General features: G+C 38.0%; 1 protein-coding gene across 5 annotated transcripts; it reads left to right on the top strand.

Moving 5' to 3' along the window:
* Positions 1–1538: 1538 nt before the first annotated feature.
* Positions 1539–18843, top strand: LOC141721711 (methyltransferase-like protein 2). 5 transcript variants are annotated; one of them, XM_074524768.1, is made up of 10 exons: positions 1544–1884; positions 2823–3039; positions 4108–4247; positions 4449–4482; positions 5408–5483; positions 16210–16387; positions 16481–16570; positions 16702–16801; positions 17170–17399; positions 18269–18843. In XM_074524768.1, the coding sequence occupies exons 1-9, from the start codon at positions 1606–1608 to the stop codon at positions 17298–17300; spliced, it is 1245 nt and encodes a 414-aa protein (XP_074380869.1). In that variant the 5' UTR covers positions 1544–1605; the 3' UTR covers positions 17301–17399; positions 18269–18843. The 5 variants fall into 5 exon arrangements, with proteins under 5 accessions (XP_074380868.1, XP_074380866.1, XP_074380867.1 ...); XM_074524765.1 differs by lacking the exon at positions 18269–18843 and having other exon boundaries at positions 1541–1884; positions 16702–17019; positions 17170–17304; XM_074524766.1 differs by lacking the exon at positions 18269–18843 and having other exon boundaries at positions 1541–1884; positions 16702–17023; positions 17170–17303.
* The last annotated feature ends 525 nt before the right edge of the window (positions 18844–19368 follow it).

The raw sequence follows: 19368 nt of genomic DNA, 5'->3' as shown, positions 1-19368 counted from the left end.
ACTAAATTCAATTGGACGTCAAACTGATAAGATCATCTTAATTTCAAACCTAATAAAATTATGAATTTAGAAAAACATTACACTTAAATAAGAAAAATGAAGAAACATTATATTTAATTAACTAAAAGAAAAATAATAAATATTAAACTACTCCCAATTAGTATATCGTTCCCACAAATGCTCGATTAATGCATCTCGACGAGAAATATGAGCTTCTTTATTTTTTATTTTTCAATATCGTCAAAGAAATTGTTGAAATCGAGTATTTTCATCATTTTCAACCGTCTCAACTTCTGGATCTGAAATTTCGATCAACTCTTGAATTGGAGCACTCAAATCACGTTCATCTTCAATTAATATATTTTTGTTAAATAACTATTATATATATAAGTGAAAATTAAGAAATATAATTAAAAACTACTTAATACATATATATAATAACATTCAATCAACAAATTAACAAATGTATAAAACATAAAAAGTTAATATTTTATCATTAAAAAAATTTAGGCCGGTGAATAGTGTCGGCCTGATTCACAGTCCTAAATTGGAACGGGGCAATAGACCACTGTTGGGTATATTTGCACCGAAATCGGTCCAAATTTAGGCCAATAAACCACTCTTGGAGAAGGCCGAAGATACTCTTAGGCCTTAATACAAACAGTTAATGAAATATTTTCTATCCGCGAAAATCATACTACCTTTGTTCTATTCATTTCCACGGTTTTTTTTAAAGCTCGACAATCATTTTAAGGTGAATATATAGGAAATCTCCATAATTTGTTTTTGATATTTCTCTTTTCTATATTAAACTTCAAACATTCTATTTTAAAATTAGAAGAAAAAAATAATTAAAATAATTTATGAAACTATATTTTTAATACGTCTTAAAATATGTGCCGAGTCCCCGTATTACATGTATAGAATTGGTTGGTACGAAAGTAAGGTTGAGCATTCGGTCGGTTCAGTCCAAAATTGAACTGAACCGAATAGATCGAAAAATCGAATTACCATTTTTTTTGGACCGAACCGAAATTGTAATATGGACTGCACCGAACCGAACCGAACATAAATAATTCGGTTCGGTTCGGTCCGGTTTTGGACCGAATAGACCGAATTTGTTTCAAAAATAAAATTTTATTGAAATTTTAAACGAAAAATTATAAAATCTAAAATACAATTAAAGTAAGGTGATATATAGAGTACAAAGAGTGTATAAATATAATTACAAACTAAAATTATAAAATGTAAAATGTATATAATATAAATTATAGTATTTATAATTTGGTATATTCAGTTTGAACCGAAATATTTTTTTAAAAAAATTGGATCAAATCTAATTTTATTTCGGTCTATTTCGAATAGACCGAATTTCTAAAAATTCAGGATCGGATCGAATCGAACCGAATTGGCACAGCTCGGTTCGATTTTTCGGTTTCGGTTCGGTTTTGGTGAGCGCTAGTGATTTTATAGTATACCGTAGCCCATTTACTAATAACATAGTACGAGCTTCCAGAATTTGGGCCTGGTCGTTTTGGGCTGGGTTCAGACTTAAAAGTGCTTTACCTATGCATTCGAAGCTGATTTTTACTAGCTGCAACAAAAATGGCGGAGACTGAAAAAACCGCCGAAAATAAGCTACCGAGTTTCGAGAAAACCGGAGTGTACCGGTTCGAGAACTCAAACGCAGTGTTCATAGACCCGGTCCGAGTGCTGAACCGGCATTACAGCCGGTTCAAACTCTCTCCATCTGTTTACTACTCTCGTTTCTTCGAATCAACGAATTTGAGTTCAAAAAGTGTTAGTAGAAAGAGGAAACGAAAGGTCAAAACGACGTCGCGGAGTCTAAATGAGAAAGAGCAGCTCGCTAATCGGCGTCATTTGGTAGTGCCTTATTTGTATCGATTTCTGTGTGTATTTGTACTTATTTGTGCGTGTGTGTGTGTGAATACATTGTAATTGATGTTTGTGAGTGTTAATCCGGTGTATTTGAGAGAGAGATAGAGAGATATAGAGATAGAGATAGAGATAGAGAGAGATAGAGAGAGGGGGGGGGGGAGAGAGAGAGAGAGAGAGAGAGAGAGAGAGAGAGAGAGAGAGATTGATGGATACTTTGTGTGTGTGTCAATACAGTGTGATTGATTTTGTGCGTGTGTGTGTTAATACAGTGTAATTGATATTGTGTGTGTAGGTGCAGACTATAATGTGTTGCTTCGTGCGTGTGCGTGTGCGAGTACATGACTAATTGAGAATTGACTATAAACTCTTGTTAATTTTGTGTTATGTGAATGCGGACTCTTACACGTTGTTACTTATGCGTATGAATACAGTATAACTGATTTTGTGTGTGTATATACAATGTTTGGGTAAATGACATGACTATTTGACGAAAACTCTAATTACTTTTGTGTACGTGAATGCGGAGTATAACTGATTTTGTGTGTGTGTATACAATGTCGTAGATTGTTTATGTAAATGACATGACTATTTGACGAAAACTCTAATTACTTTTGTGTACGTGAATGCGGACTCTTACGCGTTGTTAGTTATGAGTATGAATATAATGTAACTGATTTGGTTTGCGTATATACGATGTCATGGATTGTGCGTGTAAATACATGGCTAGCTGACTATAAATTCTTGTTAATTCTGTGTTATGTAATTGCGGACTCTTACATATTGTTACTTTTTCGTATGGATACAGTGTGATTGATTTGTGTGTGTGTGTGATTACAGACTATGAACTGCAGTTAATGTATTTACTATGTAGTCATAAAGTGTGTAAATATGTAATGTGTTGTGTGTATATAACTTGATTTTAGGAGGCTAGGGTGTTCATGTTGAAGGCACATGAGGATTTACTTAGCAACAACTATGTTTTAGAAAGTCTGAGAAATTTGAGAGGTGACGAAGCTGCGGAAGAGGCAGGTGTTGAGCAGTCTTTTGTGGAGTTAGGGACTGTTTGGCAAGCTCCTATGTACGAGATTACTCTTAATTTATGTTACAATGATTGTTTGACTGAGGAATCTCAAAATGGAGGTTTGTCTAAATTGATTAAGTAGTTATAATCTTGATTTTATGAAGATGCATATTAAATTTTATTGCCTTGTTTCTTGGTTAGATTCGATACATTATTATATTATTAAGTAGCTGCCTGATTAATGATGGAAATATTAAGCTGTTTATGCGGATAAATTAGTATATGCTTGGATTAAATGGGCCCGCAATCGTTTGGGGGCTCATTCCTTCTAAATATCATCTTATGTAAAACACAATCCTTTTATTTTAAGAAAGCTTAGATTTTCAAAAGCAATAAGTCATTGGACCTGAGTAATTTCTGCTTGCTCGTAACCACGGAAAATGGCACACTGTTGGATTCAGTCCATTAGCAATGGAAAACTGAACAGTTGTCCAGGTTTTAGTGATATCAAAGTTTACATCCCAAGTTTCAACCACTTTTTGGAATCTGGATTCTTGTTTTGTGGATAACGCGATGTGTGATGTGATCCATGCTTGTTGTATAGCTAGTGCATTTACCTCCAGATGGAATATGAAAAAAAGTAGAACCAGAGAGGAGGTGATACAGTTTGTTTGAAGGATAAGAGATTATTTGGTATTTAGAAAGAAAAACGCAAATATTGTTGGTTACTAGTTTAGTAGTTTACATTGTTGGGTAGCAGGTCAATTTCAGTACTTGTCTATTTTATTTTTTTGTGGAAATGTTGAGATACAAGAATTTAATTCACATGCACACAACGTCTCCGCTCAGGCTGGATGCGGCAAACACCTATTAAAATAGTAATTGTGGGGTAGAGGTGGAAGTACAAGGTATCAGGGGATTTAATAATAATTTTTTCTAACATAATTGGTTCGAAGAACACGTGTCCTTGTATTGCTAGTTTCATCTTTTGGTTTCTATATTGCACTCTGTGGAGGCACTTCAAGATGAGCTTCTGCCTTCAAACACTTTTGTTAACTAACTTCTACCGTAAAACTTGTATTTGATTAGGCTCCTGTATAGAAAGTACTTGCTTTTTAATGCATCCATTTCCTTTGACCTGATGTAATTTGAGCAATCTAGCTTAGTACTAAATATTGAAATCTCAGGTTTCTCCCGCATCCAGTCATGTGAATCTAAAACTATTCCGCTCTTTGACAACTTGGTTGTGAATGAGACTAGCAATGACGCGGAGGCCATATTTTTAAACAACAAATACATATTACCTAGAGAGAGCAGCTTCTTTATGGTATGCAATAAATTTTGCCTATACAACATATATCTATCTATGTCTCCACTTCTTTGTATTATGTTATCTTTTCAATTTAGTAAATTAATCCTATTTAATAATGAAATCGAATAAAATTCTCCATATTTGTGTTTGTATACTTTGAAAAATGTTGGTGTTGAACATTCTAATCATGATTATATTTCTCTTGACATGTGGAAGTCTGATTTGGGGAAGATTCACAACCTGATTCCTGGTAATCTTTGCTGAAAAGTACTTGATTAAAAGCTATATTTATTAAGAAAAACTAAAGAATTAGTATATGTAAACTTGATAAATCTGTTGTTGACAACTGATCGGTTAACAATGATAGTTTAAAGGCAAAACATAAGTAAAGGTTTTGGCAAGTGTTATATTCACTTCACTGATTGTTGCGAATGACTTAAACCGATATAATTATTTGTGCAGCTTTTGCACTATAAGCTCATTGAGTTCCTGCATTTGGGGAGGGTTGCTGTCCATTAATTTTCCTCTATATTTTAGCAATTTGTGTAATTATATTTAAGTTCTATATAAAATCTAGACTATCAATTTACCTTGCCAACTTGCATCCCTATCTGAATGTTAATCATAACTGTAAACTGGACTTTTTAATCATTCAAAAAACAAGCATCTTAAAATGAATTTTACTGGCAAATGATTTTGATTAATTTTAAACTGTAACATTTTTCTTCTGATTGATTGTGTCTAGAATTGATCATATCAAGTCCCTTTATCGCCACAAAGCCCATTTAACTCCTTATTTATTTTATTGTTCAACTATTTGACTGCATCTTTAATTTAATTGTCACATGACATATTTGTATTGTTAATTACACATTGGGTATATTCAAGAATATGAAGTCAGATATATGGATATGAGAGAAAGAAGAGTGAACACCCGAAATTTACCACTTCTCCGTGCTGTGACTTTGCAGTATTAGCCACAATGGGGCTGTTTTTTGTGGTTGTGTTTCTTAGTTTTCTCTCACTTCCCGGCCTTTTTAAGTGCATTTAGAAATGCTATTAAGCCCAGTATTAGTTGGAGGAAAAGCCGTCCTAAAATATATTTAATTTGGAGAATTGTTTTACCATTTCACCTTTACCCATATGATTTATAAATTTACAACTCCTTTTTGCAGCTGAGTCTGATCGCGGCTTCAATCTTATAGTAATTGATCCGCCATGGGAAAATGGCAGTGCTCGACAAAAACTTAAGTATGGTGTTACTATTCAAATTTTGCATCTTTCTATGCTTTTATAGGGTTTAGAAAATGAGTGCAAAACTGTAATGTGGATAGTATATTCCCATTAAATTAAGGAAATGAAAACACTATATACCACATGATCAGAAAAATGTGCATTATTGAAATGTACTATTATAACTGAACCTAACATTTCCTTATTTATTAACTGCCCCTTGTTTTGACCATAATTAAAAGGTTATAGATGAATAAAGGAGGGAAACTGGAACTCACTTTTCGAATACCTTTTCCATGTAGTTCATAAGTTTTTTGTATAAAGGTTAATACAGGTCTCAATCTATGGGAGATGGCTAGCATCTCTATATGCCAAGTGGCAATTAACATAGATTTTTGGTCGCTGGCTCGCTGCAAAATAATTTTTCGTTAGAGTAAGTGAAACTTAAAGAAATGTTGAAGATCTATCACTGATGCGAACTGAAACTAGAAAAGCTTTTTCTAGTTAAGGTGTTTTACATAAAAGAATATTAATCAAAACTGTGAAATTCCTGCTCAGTCAGAATGAGTTGGTTGGAAGCTTTTAGTTCAAAAACTAATGTACTGGGGATATACTTCCGTTTTTCTTTTTCTGGTACATTTTGTCTCGCAAAAATTGGAAAAAGGCTTCTCAAATATGCACTAAAATCAAATCAAGTATTTGGTGAAGCATTCCAGAATGTTCCTGAAGTTGGGCCCAAATGGGCTTTTCTAGGCCCAATTTCCCCTTTCTTCTCCTATATAAAGGGGGGAGGAGGAGTGTGCTTTCATTCACACTCTCCACCCTTCATTTCACACATCCTTTCTCAAGCTTCCTAACCTCCTCCTCTCTCAACTTCTCTTCCTTAGTTTTCCAGCCCTCTTTCTTTCAAAGTTTCCAGGCTTTTCCAGCTTTGCTAATGGCTGACAAGAGTTCCGAGAGGGCGGCCAAGATAGCCTCGGCTTCAAAACGAGGTAAGGATATCGAGATCCGTTCTTCGTATATGTCTTTAATCGATATGATTAACACTAGGGGGGATGAATATCCCTCTACTGCACACCTCGATTCTTTTAATCATTGTAATACTTGGCACAATATAGATTTCGATAAACTAAATGCACGTTATAACGTCCTTCCTCCTCTTAGATTAGTTCCAGTCTCTGGTGGTGACCGTACTTGCCATTGGAGACCCGACACTCTCTTTATTTACACAGATACCCTTAATGCTGGGCTTAGGTTTCCTTTCCACCCTTTTATTCCTCATCTTTTAGCTGATTTACAAATCAACCCGTGTCAGCTTCCTCCAAACGTCTGGAGGAACGTTTTATGTTTTATGGTCTGCTGCCTTAGGGAGGGCTTTCCTCTTTCTGTAGCTGTTTTTAGGAAGGTCTTTCAGTGCTATAATAGCTCTTCCAGTATTTGTGGCTGAGTCTATGTCAAACAAAGGCCCAAAAGTAAACCCATCTTTAACAGCGCCTCCATTCCTGATAACAACCAAAACTGGAGGAATAGTTTCGTTGGTTTACGTTGGGAGAATGGTGAATGGGGCACACTCTTCCGATCTTCCTTCGGGAAGGTCAGTGATGGTAGCCTCAAATCCATTCACTTAACTCCTGAGGAAACTATTATTTATAATGGGCTTACTCAGGACAACGGCACTACTACCAGCTGGACTCTCTTAGAGGAGTTCTCCCTCATTCACGTGGGACTATCCTCTGTTTCTCAACAGGGTATTTTTCTTCCCTTATCATCTTTGTTTCATTTCATAAAATTGTCTGGGATTCGTCCCTTACATAAGTCTTAATAAACTTCGTAATAAAACTAGAACATATAAATCCTAAGCAAGCAAAGCTTCAAGGTGCTTTTCAGCATACTCGCCATCTTGACAAGTGAGAATCGTATCCAACTGCCCTACACATAGTAAACCTTCAGGTTTTGTGCATGCCAAGTTCTCGGGACTTCAAAACCATCCATAGTCTCTAGCTTGTAGGTTCCTCTACCTTGAACACTCTTGACTCTGTACGGCCCTTCCCAATTCGGGGAAAGCTTCCCTTTCTGTCCTACGCCAGAAGCGTCTATCTTCCTCAAGACCAGGTCACCTTGTTTGAAAAATCTTTCTTTAACCCTTAGGTTGTAGTAGAATGAAACCTTCTTCTGATACTCTACTATCTTTGCATGTGCCCCATCTCGCACTTCGTCGATTAAGTCCAGAGCTAACCTTTGTCCTTCCTCATTTTCCTCAGCATTGAAAGCCTGAATCCTTGGAGAGGAATGTGATATCTCCACGGGAACTACTGCTTCTGCCCCATATGCCAACATGAAAGGAGTTGCTCCTGTCTTGACTCTACAGGTAGTCCTATAGGCCCATAATATGGGAAGTATCTCATCCACCCAATTATTTCTTGACTTCTCGATCCTCTTCTTTAGTCCATCCAGGATTATTCGATTTGCTACTTCCGCTTGCCCATTGGCTTGTGGGTGAGCCACAGAGGTGAACCGTAACTCAATTTCATTTTCTTCACAATACTTCTGGAATTCCTCGTTGTTGAATTGTATTCCATTGTCAGTGACGAGGATACGGGGAATTCCATATCGGCACATGATGTTTTCCCACAGGAATTGTGCAACCTGCTTAGTCGTGATTTTGGCCAAGGGTTTGGCTTCAATCCACTTGGTGAAATAATCAATGGCTACAATCAAAAACTTCCTTTGTGCCGTGGCCATAGGGAAAGGCCCTAGAATATCCATCCCCCACATAGCAAAGGGAATAGGCGAGTTAATAGAGGTCAGCATCTCGGGGGGTTGTCTAACAACTGGTGCATGCTTTTGACAGCGATCACACTTCTTCACATATTCTTTGGCATCAGCCATCATTTCTGGCCAATAGAAGCCTAAACGGGTTATCTTATGAGCCAAGGCCCTGCCCCCCAAGTGTTGTCCACAATACCTTCATGCACTTCTTCAGGAGCCAAGCATGCACAAGCTTAACATCTATGCTTCGTGTCTTCAAAACAAGGAAGTACACGCTTCCTGAACTTTCTTCTATCTCAGATGAAGCAAACTTTGATAACGCATCTTCCTTAACATTTTCTTCCCTTGGAATGTGTTCAACATGGCATTCATTAAATTGGGTCATCACAGCCCTTACTAGGCGGACATACTTAGCCATCGTATCATCCCTTGCCTCAAATTCGCCCTTTACCTGGGATATGATCAGTTTCGAGTCTCCACGGACTTTTAAGTTTTTGACTCTAAGTGTTCCAGCTAGGCCAAGGCCAGCTATCAGGGCTTCATATTCTGCCTCATTATTTGTGGTTGGGAAGTCTAGCTTCATAGCATACTCAATTAAGAACCCATCAGGGCTTTGCAAAACCAATCCTGCTCCACTGGAGTTTGTTTTTGATGCTCCATCAAAATAGAGAACCCAATATTCTTTTTCTTTATCATCCTTCTCTTTGCCCCCATTATCGACTCCCTTGTCTTGAGGCAACAGAAGAAGTATGCTAACCTGGAGAAGAAGCTCAAGCGCAAGGAGGAAGAACTCGGAGAATCTAACGCCGAGCTGGTGGTACTTCGGGCGGAGAAGGATAAAGCTATAGACAAAGTATAAGGCAAGAAAATGCTACAAGAATGAAAGATAAGTTCAAAAGAGAGAAGGCATACCGAAGCCAGAGACTGGGCTCCCATAAGCTTAATCCTCTCAAGGTTAGGGGTGGCCACCACGTCAGTAAAGTCCTTGGGAGTCACGCTATGATAGGACCAATCCCGAGCATGCTTCGTGGAACCAACCACGGTATCCCCTCGGCGGAATCCCAGAGAGGCTGAAAGGCGCCTGTAGCAGCAGCAGCAGGGGCATCAGCAGTGATAGGAACATTATGGCCCTCAGCTCCTTCAGCTGAAGCCTCCCCCATAGGATCCTTGTGCTTTCTAAAGAAGATAGGTTCTGTCGCCTTTCCCCGGGTGTCTAGGCCTGCGAGCCGAGCTTTCTTCATCCTAACAGTCTCTTCAACAGGAGGAACATTGTCCTCGTTAATCTCCTTAGCAGCTGCAAAACAAGGCAAAAAAACAAAATAAGTGATGTTAATACTGCATGAAATGAAACAAAGATGATAAGGGAAGAAAAATACCCTGTTGAGAAACAGAGGATAGTCCCACGTGAATGAGGGAGAACTCCTCTAAGAGAGTCCAGCTGGTAGTAGTGCCGTTGTCCTGAGTAAGCCCATTATAAATAATAGTTTCCTCAGGAGTTAAGTGAATGGATTTGAGGCTACCATCACTGACCTTCCCGAAGGAAGATCGGAAGAGTGTGCCCCAGTCACCATTCTCCCAACGTAACCCAACGAAACTATTCCTCCAGTTTTGGTTGTTATCAGGAATGGAGGCGCTGTTAAAGATGTGTTTACTTTTGGGCCTTTGCTTGACATAGACCCAGCCACAAATACTGGAAGAGCTATTATAGAACTGAAAGACCTTCCTAAAAACAGCTACAGAAAGAGGAAAGCCCTCCCTAAGGCAGCAGACCATAAAACATAAAACGTTCCTCCAGGCGTTTGGAGGAAGCTGACACGGGTTGATTTGTATATCAGCTAAAAGATGAGGAATAAAAGGGTGGAAAGGAAACCTAAGCCCAGCATTAAGGGCATCTGTGTAAATAAAGAGAGTGTCGGGTCTCCAATGGCAAGTACGGTCACCACCAGAGACTGGAACTAATCTAAGAGGAGGAAGGACGTTATAACGTGCATTTAGTTTATCGAAATCTATATTGTGCCAAGTATTACAATGATTAAAAGAATCGAGGTGTGCAGTAGAGGGATATTCATCCCCCCCTAGTGTTAACCATATCGATTAAAGACATATACGAAGAACGGATCTCGATATCCTTACCTCGTTTTGAAGCCGAGGCTATCTTGGCCGCCCTCTCGGAACTCTTGTCAGCCATTAGCAAAGCTGGAAAAGCCTGGAAACTTTGAAAGAAAGAGGGCTGGAAAACTAAGGAAGGGAAGTTGAGAGAGGAGGAGGTTAGGAAGCTTGAGAAAGGATGTGTGAAATGAAAGGTGGAGAGTGTGAATGAAAGCACACTCCTCCCCCCTTTATATAGGAGAAGAAAGGGGAAATTGGGCCTAGAAAAACCCATTTGGGCCCAACTTCAGGAACATTCTGGAATGCTTCACCAAGTACTTGAAAGGATTTTAGTGCATATTTGAGAAATTTCTGGAAGAATCCAGAAATTAAGGAAAAATTCCATAAAAAAAAAACCTCAAAATTCCAGAAGATTCTGGAACTTTTGTTTAGAAAAGGGGACCAGCCCAAGAATTATTGGGCCTATGGAAAAGCCCAGTTCAGAAAAAAGGGGCCAGTTAATTAGAGAATTAGGACCCAGAATATTGTATATTGAAGCTCAGCAAAAAACAGTGGGCCCAAAGGGCAGCCCCAATAAAACAAACCCGGTTGAAATGGGCCCAAGTTTTAACCCATTAAAAAGTTGGCCCAAAAGAATCCAATTCATGGACCCAAGTTCGGGATGGAAGAAATTTAGCCCAGATTTAAGGGCCCAAGTCCAGGAATATAAAAAAAAATTTATAAAGAAGGAGCCTGACCCAATTCGATCAGGACTTGCACCAAGATCCTAGTCGAGTCTCGATTTTCCTTCGACCAAGGCTGGAAAAGGGCTATTTCGCTCAAGAGAAGGATCCTGACCAAAAATTCCTGGTCGAAAAGGGAAATGACTGTTTCATTCGACCAGAATGCCAGAACGTTTTTTTGACCCTGTCGACCAGGAAGCAGGGTAAAATCCTGGTCGAATGGACCCTGCCCGAATTTACGTCGACCTGGGCAACAAAAGATGGTTAATTCGGTCAAAAAACAAGAAACCTGACCGAAAGGGAAGAAAATCCTAGTCGAAAAAAAAAGAAAAGAAGGGGGGGAAATCCTGGCCGAAATTCGACCAAGATTCCTGATCGAATGCACCCTGTTCGAAATCCAGTCGACCAAGGCATATTGAAGGTTAATTCGACCAGGATCCTGGTCGAATGGATTCCTGGTCGAAATCTGTATTAAAAAAAAATTCTGAAAAATTACAAAGGAAATTCCTTAAAATATTTTTGAAAAATGTAAATATTTTCAGAAATAAGGAATAAATCCAGAAATTAAGGAAAAAATCCAGAAAATTAAGGATAAATCCCAGTAATTAAGGGAAAAATCCAGAAAATTAAGGATAAATCCCAGAAATTAAGGGAAAAATCCAGAAAATTAAGGATAAATCCCAGAAATTAAGGGAAAAATCCAGCAAATTAAGGATAAATCCCGAAATTAAGGGAAAATTCCTGGAAATTAAGATAATTCCTGAATAAAAGGAAAAATCGTTGTAAACGTCTAGGTCGCTCCACACTTTACGCAAAAACGAAACCCTGTAAGGGAATGAATAGACTTAACTTCTGCGAAACCTAATCAATGTTTCCCAAAAGTTGGGGGGCAAATGATAGGGATAAATAAATCCTGATTACATAATATTATAGTTTGGGCTGCAAGGCCCAATAAGAATATGTATGACATTCAGACCAGAAAGGTTAACATATCGATCAGGCCTGATGGACCAGATCAGGCCTGATGGAACAAAGAAGACCCAAAATCCCTGATTATTTATTAATTTTGTAATTAATAAAGAAGGGAGAAAAACAGCTATTAAGATAAGTCCTAGTGAGGATATAAATCCTTGTAGATTGGCCTCCAAGGAACCTCATGGGATAAGAAATCAGCTTCCTACTCCCTAGGACTCCCAAGTCTATCCTAATTCAGAGACTTGACCACCAAGTCTTCTATACCAAGTCCAATTCAAGGACTCCCAACATGTATATAAGGGGTCTCACCCCACAGACTAAGAACTACGTTTTTTGACTTATTCCTTGGCAATCAGCAAGGTACGTAGGCATCTTGTTAAGGCAGATTGAGTTATGAAACACAAGAGCAGTCAAAATCGAGCCTTGAAGCTCACGTTCCTTAGTATTAAATACAACAATTATATATATTAGTTTTGATCCACGTTTAGCTTGTGAGTAATCAGCTCTGGGTCTATGCCTGGCATATCAGCTGCTGACCATGCAAATACATCACTATTTTCTTGCAAAAATTTCACCAACTTCCCTCTAAGGGGCTCCTCTAGTGTGGCTCCAATGAAAGTCATCCTCTCAGGATTCTCGGGGTCTAAAGGAACCGAAACCAAGTTTTCTGCTGGCTTTCCTCTCTTCTCGTCATTTTCTCGGACATCCATATCTTCAATAGGAAGAACCTGCCCCCGACTCCATCTGCCCTCAAAGAGGCAACATAACAGTTTCTAGCCATTTTTTGATCTCCTCTCTCTTCTCCAATCCCGTTTGGGGTGGGAAATTTCATAACTGAATGGTAGGAAGAGGGGACTGCCTTAAAGGCATGTATCCCTGTTCTCCCCATAATAGCATTATAAGTTGAACTAGCCTTTACCACCACGAAATCCAACATCTGAGTTGCTTGCCTTGGTTCCGTTCCTATGGTGGTTGGCAATTTGATTATTCCTTCCACAGGACTTAACTACTCCAACAAATCCATATATTGGCATGTCGGTTGGTGTCAACTGGGAGTCGTTATACCCCATCCTTAGAAAGGCGTCGTGGAACAATATATCAACAGAAGCACCATTATCCACAATGACCCTCTTAACCGGGCTATTTCCTATTATTGGTGTTATGACCAGCGGGTCGTCATGAGGAAACTTTACACCCTCTAGGTCAGAATCATCAAAAGCCAATGTTACTTCTGTCCTGGCCCTTTTCGGGGCTTCTCCAACAATATGCATAACCTCTCTAGTATATGCCTTTCTGGAGTTTTTGGACAATCCAGCAGCAGTTGGACCTCCAAAGATCGTGTTTATCACAGGTCCTCGAGGTTGTGGCCCTCCAAAAATTGCATTTATAACCGGCCCTCTAGGTTGGGGATGGCGCTAGGAGGGGAAAAACCCGGGAAAGACTGAATCATCCCTAATCCTCATGGATTGGGCAAACTCTTCCGAGTCCAGATAGTTGTCTATAGCTTTATCCTTCTCCGCCCGAAGTACCACCAGCTTGGCGTTAGACTCTCCGAGTTCTTCCTCCTTGCGCTTGAGCTTCTTCTCCAGGTTAGCATACTTCTTCTGTTGCCTCCTGAGGGCATTATCGGCCTTATCAGAAGCCCGCTTCCATGACTCGGCTTGCCTCACAGCGCCTTGAAAATAGGCGTTAGAATGAAACAAAGCAATCAACAAAGTATAAGGCAAGAAAATGCTACAAGAATGAAAGATAAGTTCAAAAGAGAGAAGGCATACTGAAGCCATAGACTGGGCTCCCATGAGCTTAATCCTCTCAAGGTCAGGGGTGGCCACCACGTCAGTAAAGTCCTTGGGAGTCACGCTATGATAGGACCAATCCCAAGCATGCTTCGTGGAACCAACCACGGAATCCCCAGAGAGGCTGAAAGGCGTCTGTAGCAGCAGCAGCAGGGGCAGCAGCAGTGATAGGAGCATTATGGCCCTCAGCTCCTTCAGCTGAAGCCTCCCCAATAGGATCCTTGTGCTTTCTCAAGAAGATAGACTCTGTCGCCTTTCCCCGGGTGTCTAGGCCTGCGAGCCGAGCTTTCTTCATCCTAGCAGTCTCTTCAACAGGAGGAACATTGTCCTCGTTAATCTCCTTAGCAGCTGCAAAACAAGGCAAAAAAACAAAATAAGTGATGTTAATAATGCATAAAATTCCATAAAAAAAACCTCAAAATTCCAGAAGATTCTGGAACTTTGGTATAGAAAAGGGACCAGCCCAAGAATTATTGGGCCTATGGAAAAGCCCAGTTCAGAAAAAAGGGGCCAGTTAATTAGAGAATTAGGACCCAGAATATTGTTTATTGAAGCCCAGCAAAAAACAGTGGGCCCAAAGGGCAGCCCCAATAAAACAAACCCGGTTGAAATGGGCCCAAGTTTTAACCCATTAAAAAGTTGGCCCAAAAGAATCCAATTCATGGACCCAAGTTCGGGATGGAAGAAATTTAGCCCAGATTTAAGGGCCCAAGTCCAAGAATATAAAAAAAAAATTATAAAGAAGGAGCCTGACCCAATTCGATCAGGACTTGCACCAAGATCCTAGTCGAGTGCATTGAGGTCGATTTTCCTTCGACCAAGGCTGAAAAAAGGGCTATTTCGGTCAAGAGAAGGATCCTGACCAAAAATTCCTGGTCGAAAAGGGAAATGATTGTTTCATTCGACCAGAATGCCATAACGTTTTTTTGACCCTGTCGACCAGGAAGCAGGGTAAAATCCTGGTCGAATGGACCCTGCCCGAATTTACGTCGACCTGGGCAACAAAAGATGGTTAATTCGGTCAAAAAAACAAGAATCCTGACCGAAAGGGAAGAAAATCCTAGTCGAAAAAAAGAAAAGAAAAGAAGGGGGGGGGAATCCTGGCCGAAATTCGACCAGGATTCCTGATCGAATGCACCCTGCTCGAAATCCAGTCGACCAAGGCATACTGAAGGTTAATTCGACCAGGATCCTGGTCGAATGGATTCCTGGTCGAAATCTTTATTAAAAAAAAAAATCTGAAAAATTACAGAAATTGAGGAAATTCCTTAAAATATTTTTGAATAATGTAAATATTTTCAGAAATAAGGAATAAATCCAGAAATTAAGGGAAAAATCCAGAAAATTAAGGATAAATCCCATAAATTAAGGGAAAAATCCAGAAAATTAAGGATAAATACCAGAAATTAAGGGAAAAATCCAGAAAATTAAGGATAAATCCCAGAAATTTAGGGAAAAATCCAGAAAATTAAGGATAAATCCCAGAAATTAAGGGAAAAATCCAGAAAATTAAGGATAAATCCCGAAATTAAGGGAAAAATTCCTGGAAATTAAGATAATTCCTGAATAAAAGGAAAAATCGTTGTAAACGTGTAGGTCGCTCCACACTTTACGCAAAAACGAAACCCTGTAAGGGAATGAATAGACTCAACTTCTGCGAAACCTTATCAATGTTTCCCAAAAGTTGGGGGGCAAATGATAGGGATAAATAAATCCTGATTACATAATATTATAGTTTGGGCTGCAAGGCCCAATAAGAATATGTATGACATTCAGACCAGAAAGGTTAACATATCGATCAGGCCTGATGGACCAGATCAAGCCTGATGGAACAAAGAAGGCCCAAAAACCCTGATTATTTATTAATTTTGTAATTAATAAAGAAGGGAGAAAAACAGCTATTAAGATAAGTCCTAGTGAGGATATAAATCCTTGTAGATTGGCCTCCAAGGAACCTCATGGGATAAGAAATCAGCTTCCTACTCCCTAGGACTCCTAAGTCTATCCTAATTCAGAGACTTAACCACCAAGTCTCCTATACCAAGTCCAATTCAAGGACTCCCAACATCTATATAAGGGGTCTCACCCCACAGACCAAGAACTACGTTTTTTGACTTGATCCTTGGCAATCAGCAAGGTACGTAGGCATCTTGTTAAGGCAGATTGAGTCATGAAACACAAGAGCAGTCAAAATCGAGCCTTGAAGCTCACGTTCCTTAGTATTAAATACAGCAATTGTATATATTAGTTTTGATCCATAACATTTAAGTCAATTATACGTTGATGTGTTGTATTTTTCTGCAATCTAAAAATGCTCAGATCAGCGTTAAGTACATTAATTATTGCTGATTCTATGTTTGTTTTTATCTACAGGTACCAAACTTTGCCTAACCGATTCTTTTTATCTCTTCCTATAAAGCAATTAAGTCATACTGAGGGAGCACTAGTTGCTTTGTGGGTGACCAATAGAGAAAAATTACGAGCTTTTGTTGAGAACGAACTATTCCCCAAATGGGGAGTCAAATATGTGGCTACCATGTACTGGGTAAAGGTGTATATACAACTCTAAATGTTAAATAGCAAGCAATACACTTTTGTAAACAGGCGACGCAAATCCTTGAAATCTAATGGTTTTACTTTTCAGGTGAAAGCAGATGGCTCATTGATTAGCGACTTGGATCTCTTTCATCATAGACCATATGAGTGCCTGCTCCTTGGTTACTGTTATAACGAGGTGACACTATCAAGTTTTTCATCTATATTTTATCTAGTAGTTATTCAAATTTCAAGTATATTATTACCTTACATTCCATCTGTAAAATTGTATTAAGTGCTAATGTAATATGGTTTTATTTATTTCTGAAGGCTGTGGATTGTGATCGATATTCTGGCTTAAAGCCTATACCGGACAATCAAGTCTTCATCAGCGTTCCTGGAGATTACTCGAGGAAACCTCCGGTTGGAGGTAGCCTTATTTTATGTATTATATATTTTTACGAAGTGATATGTGTAATTTACCTTTGTATATTTATGTATCTATGTGATCCTAAAAAATCCGGAGGCTTACGGATGGGTCGTGCTGCCATCATACAACTAAATTTATAAGGATAACAAAAATACACATGCAAAGCCATGCAGGGGTCTGATAAGATTATCTGTCACTGACAGATCTGCTTCAAAATCGTAGGTTGTTTCTTCCATGACGTAATAGGTTCATTATAAATGACAATCCAAGTATTAGCAATAGCATGCACTTCACCAATCTGCTTAATGTGCCAAACGATAATTCTTCACTCATCAAATTATTTGTGTTCCTAATTCTGACATTTTTAGAATTGCTAATGGACTATGCACCTGGTCTTGAGCCTCGTTGCCTTGAGCTATTTTCTCGAGAGATGCTAGCTGGGTGGACTTCTTGGGGGAACGAACCCCTGCATTTTCAGGCTTCAAGTCATTTTAAGTAGGACGTGAATTTGAAGTATTTCATAAGAATGCTGGCCTGCAAGATTTTCCTCAAGAGGCCCAGAGCAAGCCTCACATACTATCTAAAAGCAGTTGATCTTGTAAGTTGCAATATAAATGATTCCTAATTACGTCTACATCTATTAACACTGATGCATGATTGTATGAGCATGTATGTTCCATAGCTACCTCTTTTTAACTACATAATGGTCTTAGAAGTCACAAGTACACTTTTCCTCGTAATTTGTGGAATTGGTCACCAGACTGTAACTTTTTTTCAGACAGAGATGCAAAAATTATTTGCATGTTTTAGAAATAACATGTATTTGCCGTAGCTTACCTCTTTTTAACTGTATAATAACCGGAATGAGGTATAATTTGTAGTTTGATTGACCCCTCATTTTGGTTATCCCTTTACATCACGACCGTCGGATCTTCTTCATCAAATAATCAGAGCCGTTAGATCTACATACTAAAAAAATACACTCCACAAGTTCTCAGGTTCGAATCCCGTCAACAACAAATATTTATATTATTATTTATAAAAATACATATAAGTTCTCAGGTTTGAATCCCGTTAACAACATGTATATTATTTATAAAGATATATATAAGTTTTCGGATTCGAATCTCACTCACCAACAACAAACATTTACATTATTATTTATGAATAAAATCTCATCAATCATATACTATTTATACTAGTTGAACCTAACTTGAAATTATAAGTATATAATCATTATTTAGTATTTAATTATTTATATAGAATTTTAATAAAATTATATGAAATAAAATTAAAAATATATAAATATTAACCAAGACCCGTGCATCGCACGGGCCGTAAGCTAGTAGTATTAGAAGTCAAAGTACACTTTTCCTCCTAATTTGTGGAATTGGTTACCAAACTGTAACTTTTCTTCAGCAGAGATGCAAAGATTATTCTCGTAATGGTTTTGTATCTATGTTTTAGTTGACGCAGGCATAAAGGGTTAAAGTACGGTATAGTTCTCATTGAGCAAATGGAGCCTGAAAGTGTTGAAGCCGATGTCAAGTCTTCCCTTGTCCGCGAGCATGAAAAGGGCAGTGTCACAAATCGAAGACAAGAGTGTTGAAGCAACTTTATTCTTGTGCAGTTCAGTTTCTATATTTTAGTGAACCCGATTCCAAATTTGGGCACAACGTAGCCCTAGATAAATGAATGTCATATCGTCACTCGTCAGTATGGAGTATGGAGTATGGAGTACTATTACATGAGAAACATTCATAATTTCACCATCTTCCGAACTTCTGCATTGTTTTTTACGTTTCTCTAGTAGCAAATTTTTTTAGGAAGCAGCTGCATATATCATCAGAAATTTGATCAATTGGCCAACATTTTCTGCAGCCTAAACTGCGATTGATTTTGTGAAGTTGCATCATTGTTCACTAGGCGTCTCATAAATTGGAAAAAGTGTCTTTGTAATTATCCTTTGTACCATGTATCGTTGACATACGTTGCCTGTTGAGAATTGCTCTTTTACAACTAAATAACATTGTTATTATATTTTTCTTTTGATAAATCAAAGTTAGTTTTGTCTTTTTGTAAGTTTGGAAATATGAGAAGGATGCTCTTCAGGTAAATTATAATTTCTAGTTCGAGCAAAAAAAATAGTTGAGAAATTATCAAAAATACTAACTTTTCTAAGTTTTTTTGCGATTTTTTTAAGTTTCTAATTTTTTTTGCAAAAATACGGAATCAACTAAAATCAAGCGGATATGTAACTAGTTGAATGGAGTTTTTTTGGTTGCATTTGAGGTTACATGTAATTGCATAAACTCGTCAAAGGTTGTATCCAGTTGATTACAGTTGCTAAAAACCGTATTTTTGAAAAATAAATTTGAGAAATAGTATTTTTGTAAACTTTTTAAATAAAATAACATTATTTTTTCAAAAATATTTTTAGACTTGGGATATTTTTCAAAAAAACCCAAAATAGTTCTCCAATTTGTCAGAAATAATTATCTTTTATTAACATAAATTTAAATTTGGAAATTTAATTATGTAATAAAATACATCATGTCATGAAATTT

This window comes from Apium graveolens, chromosome 4 (genome assembly GCF_009905375.1).
Source record: "Apium graveolens cultivar Ventura chromosome 4, ASM990537v1, whole genome shotgun sequence".
NCBI lineage: Eukaryota > Viridiplantae > Streptophyta > Magnoliopsida > Apiales > Apiaceae > Apium > Apium graveolens.
The sequence above is the reverse complement of the archived record's forward strand: the minus strand, read 5'-3'. Positions and strand labels throughout refer to the sequence as shown.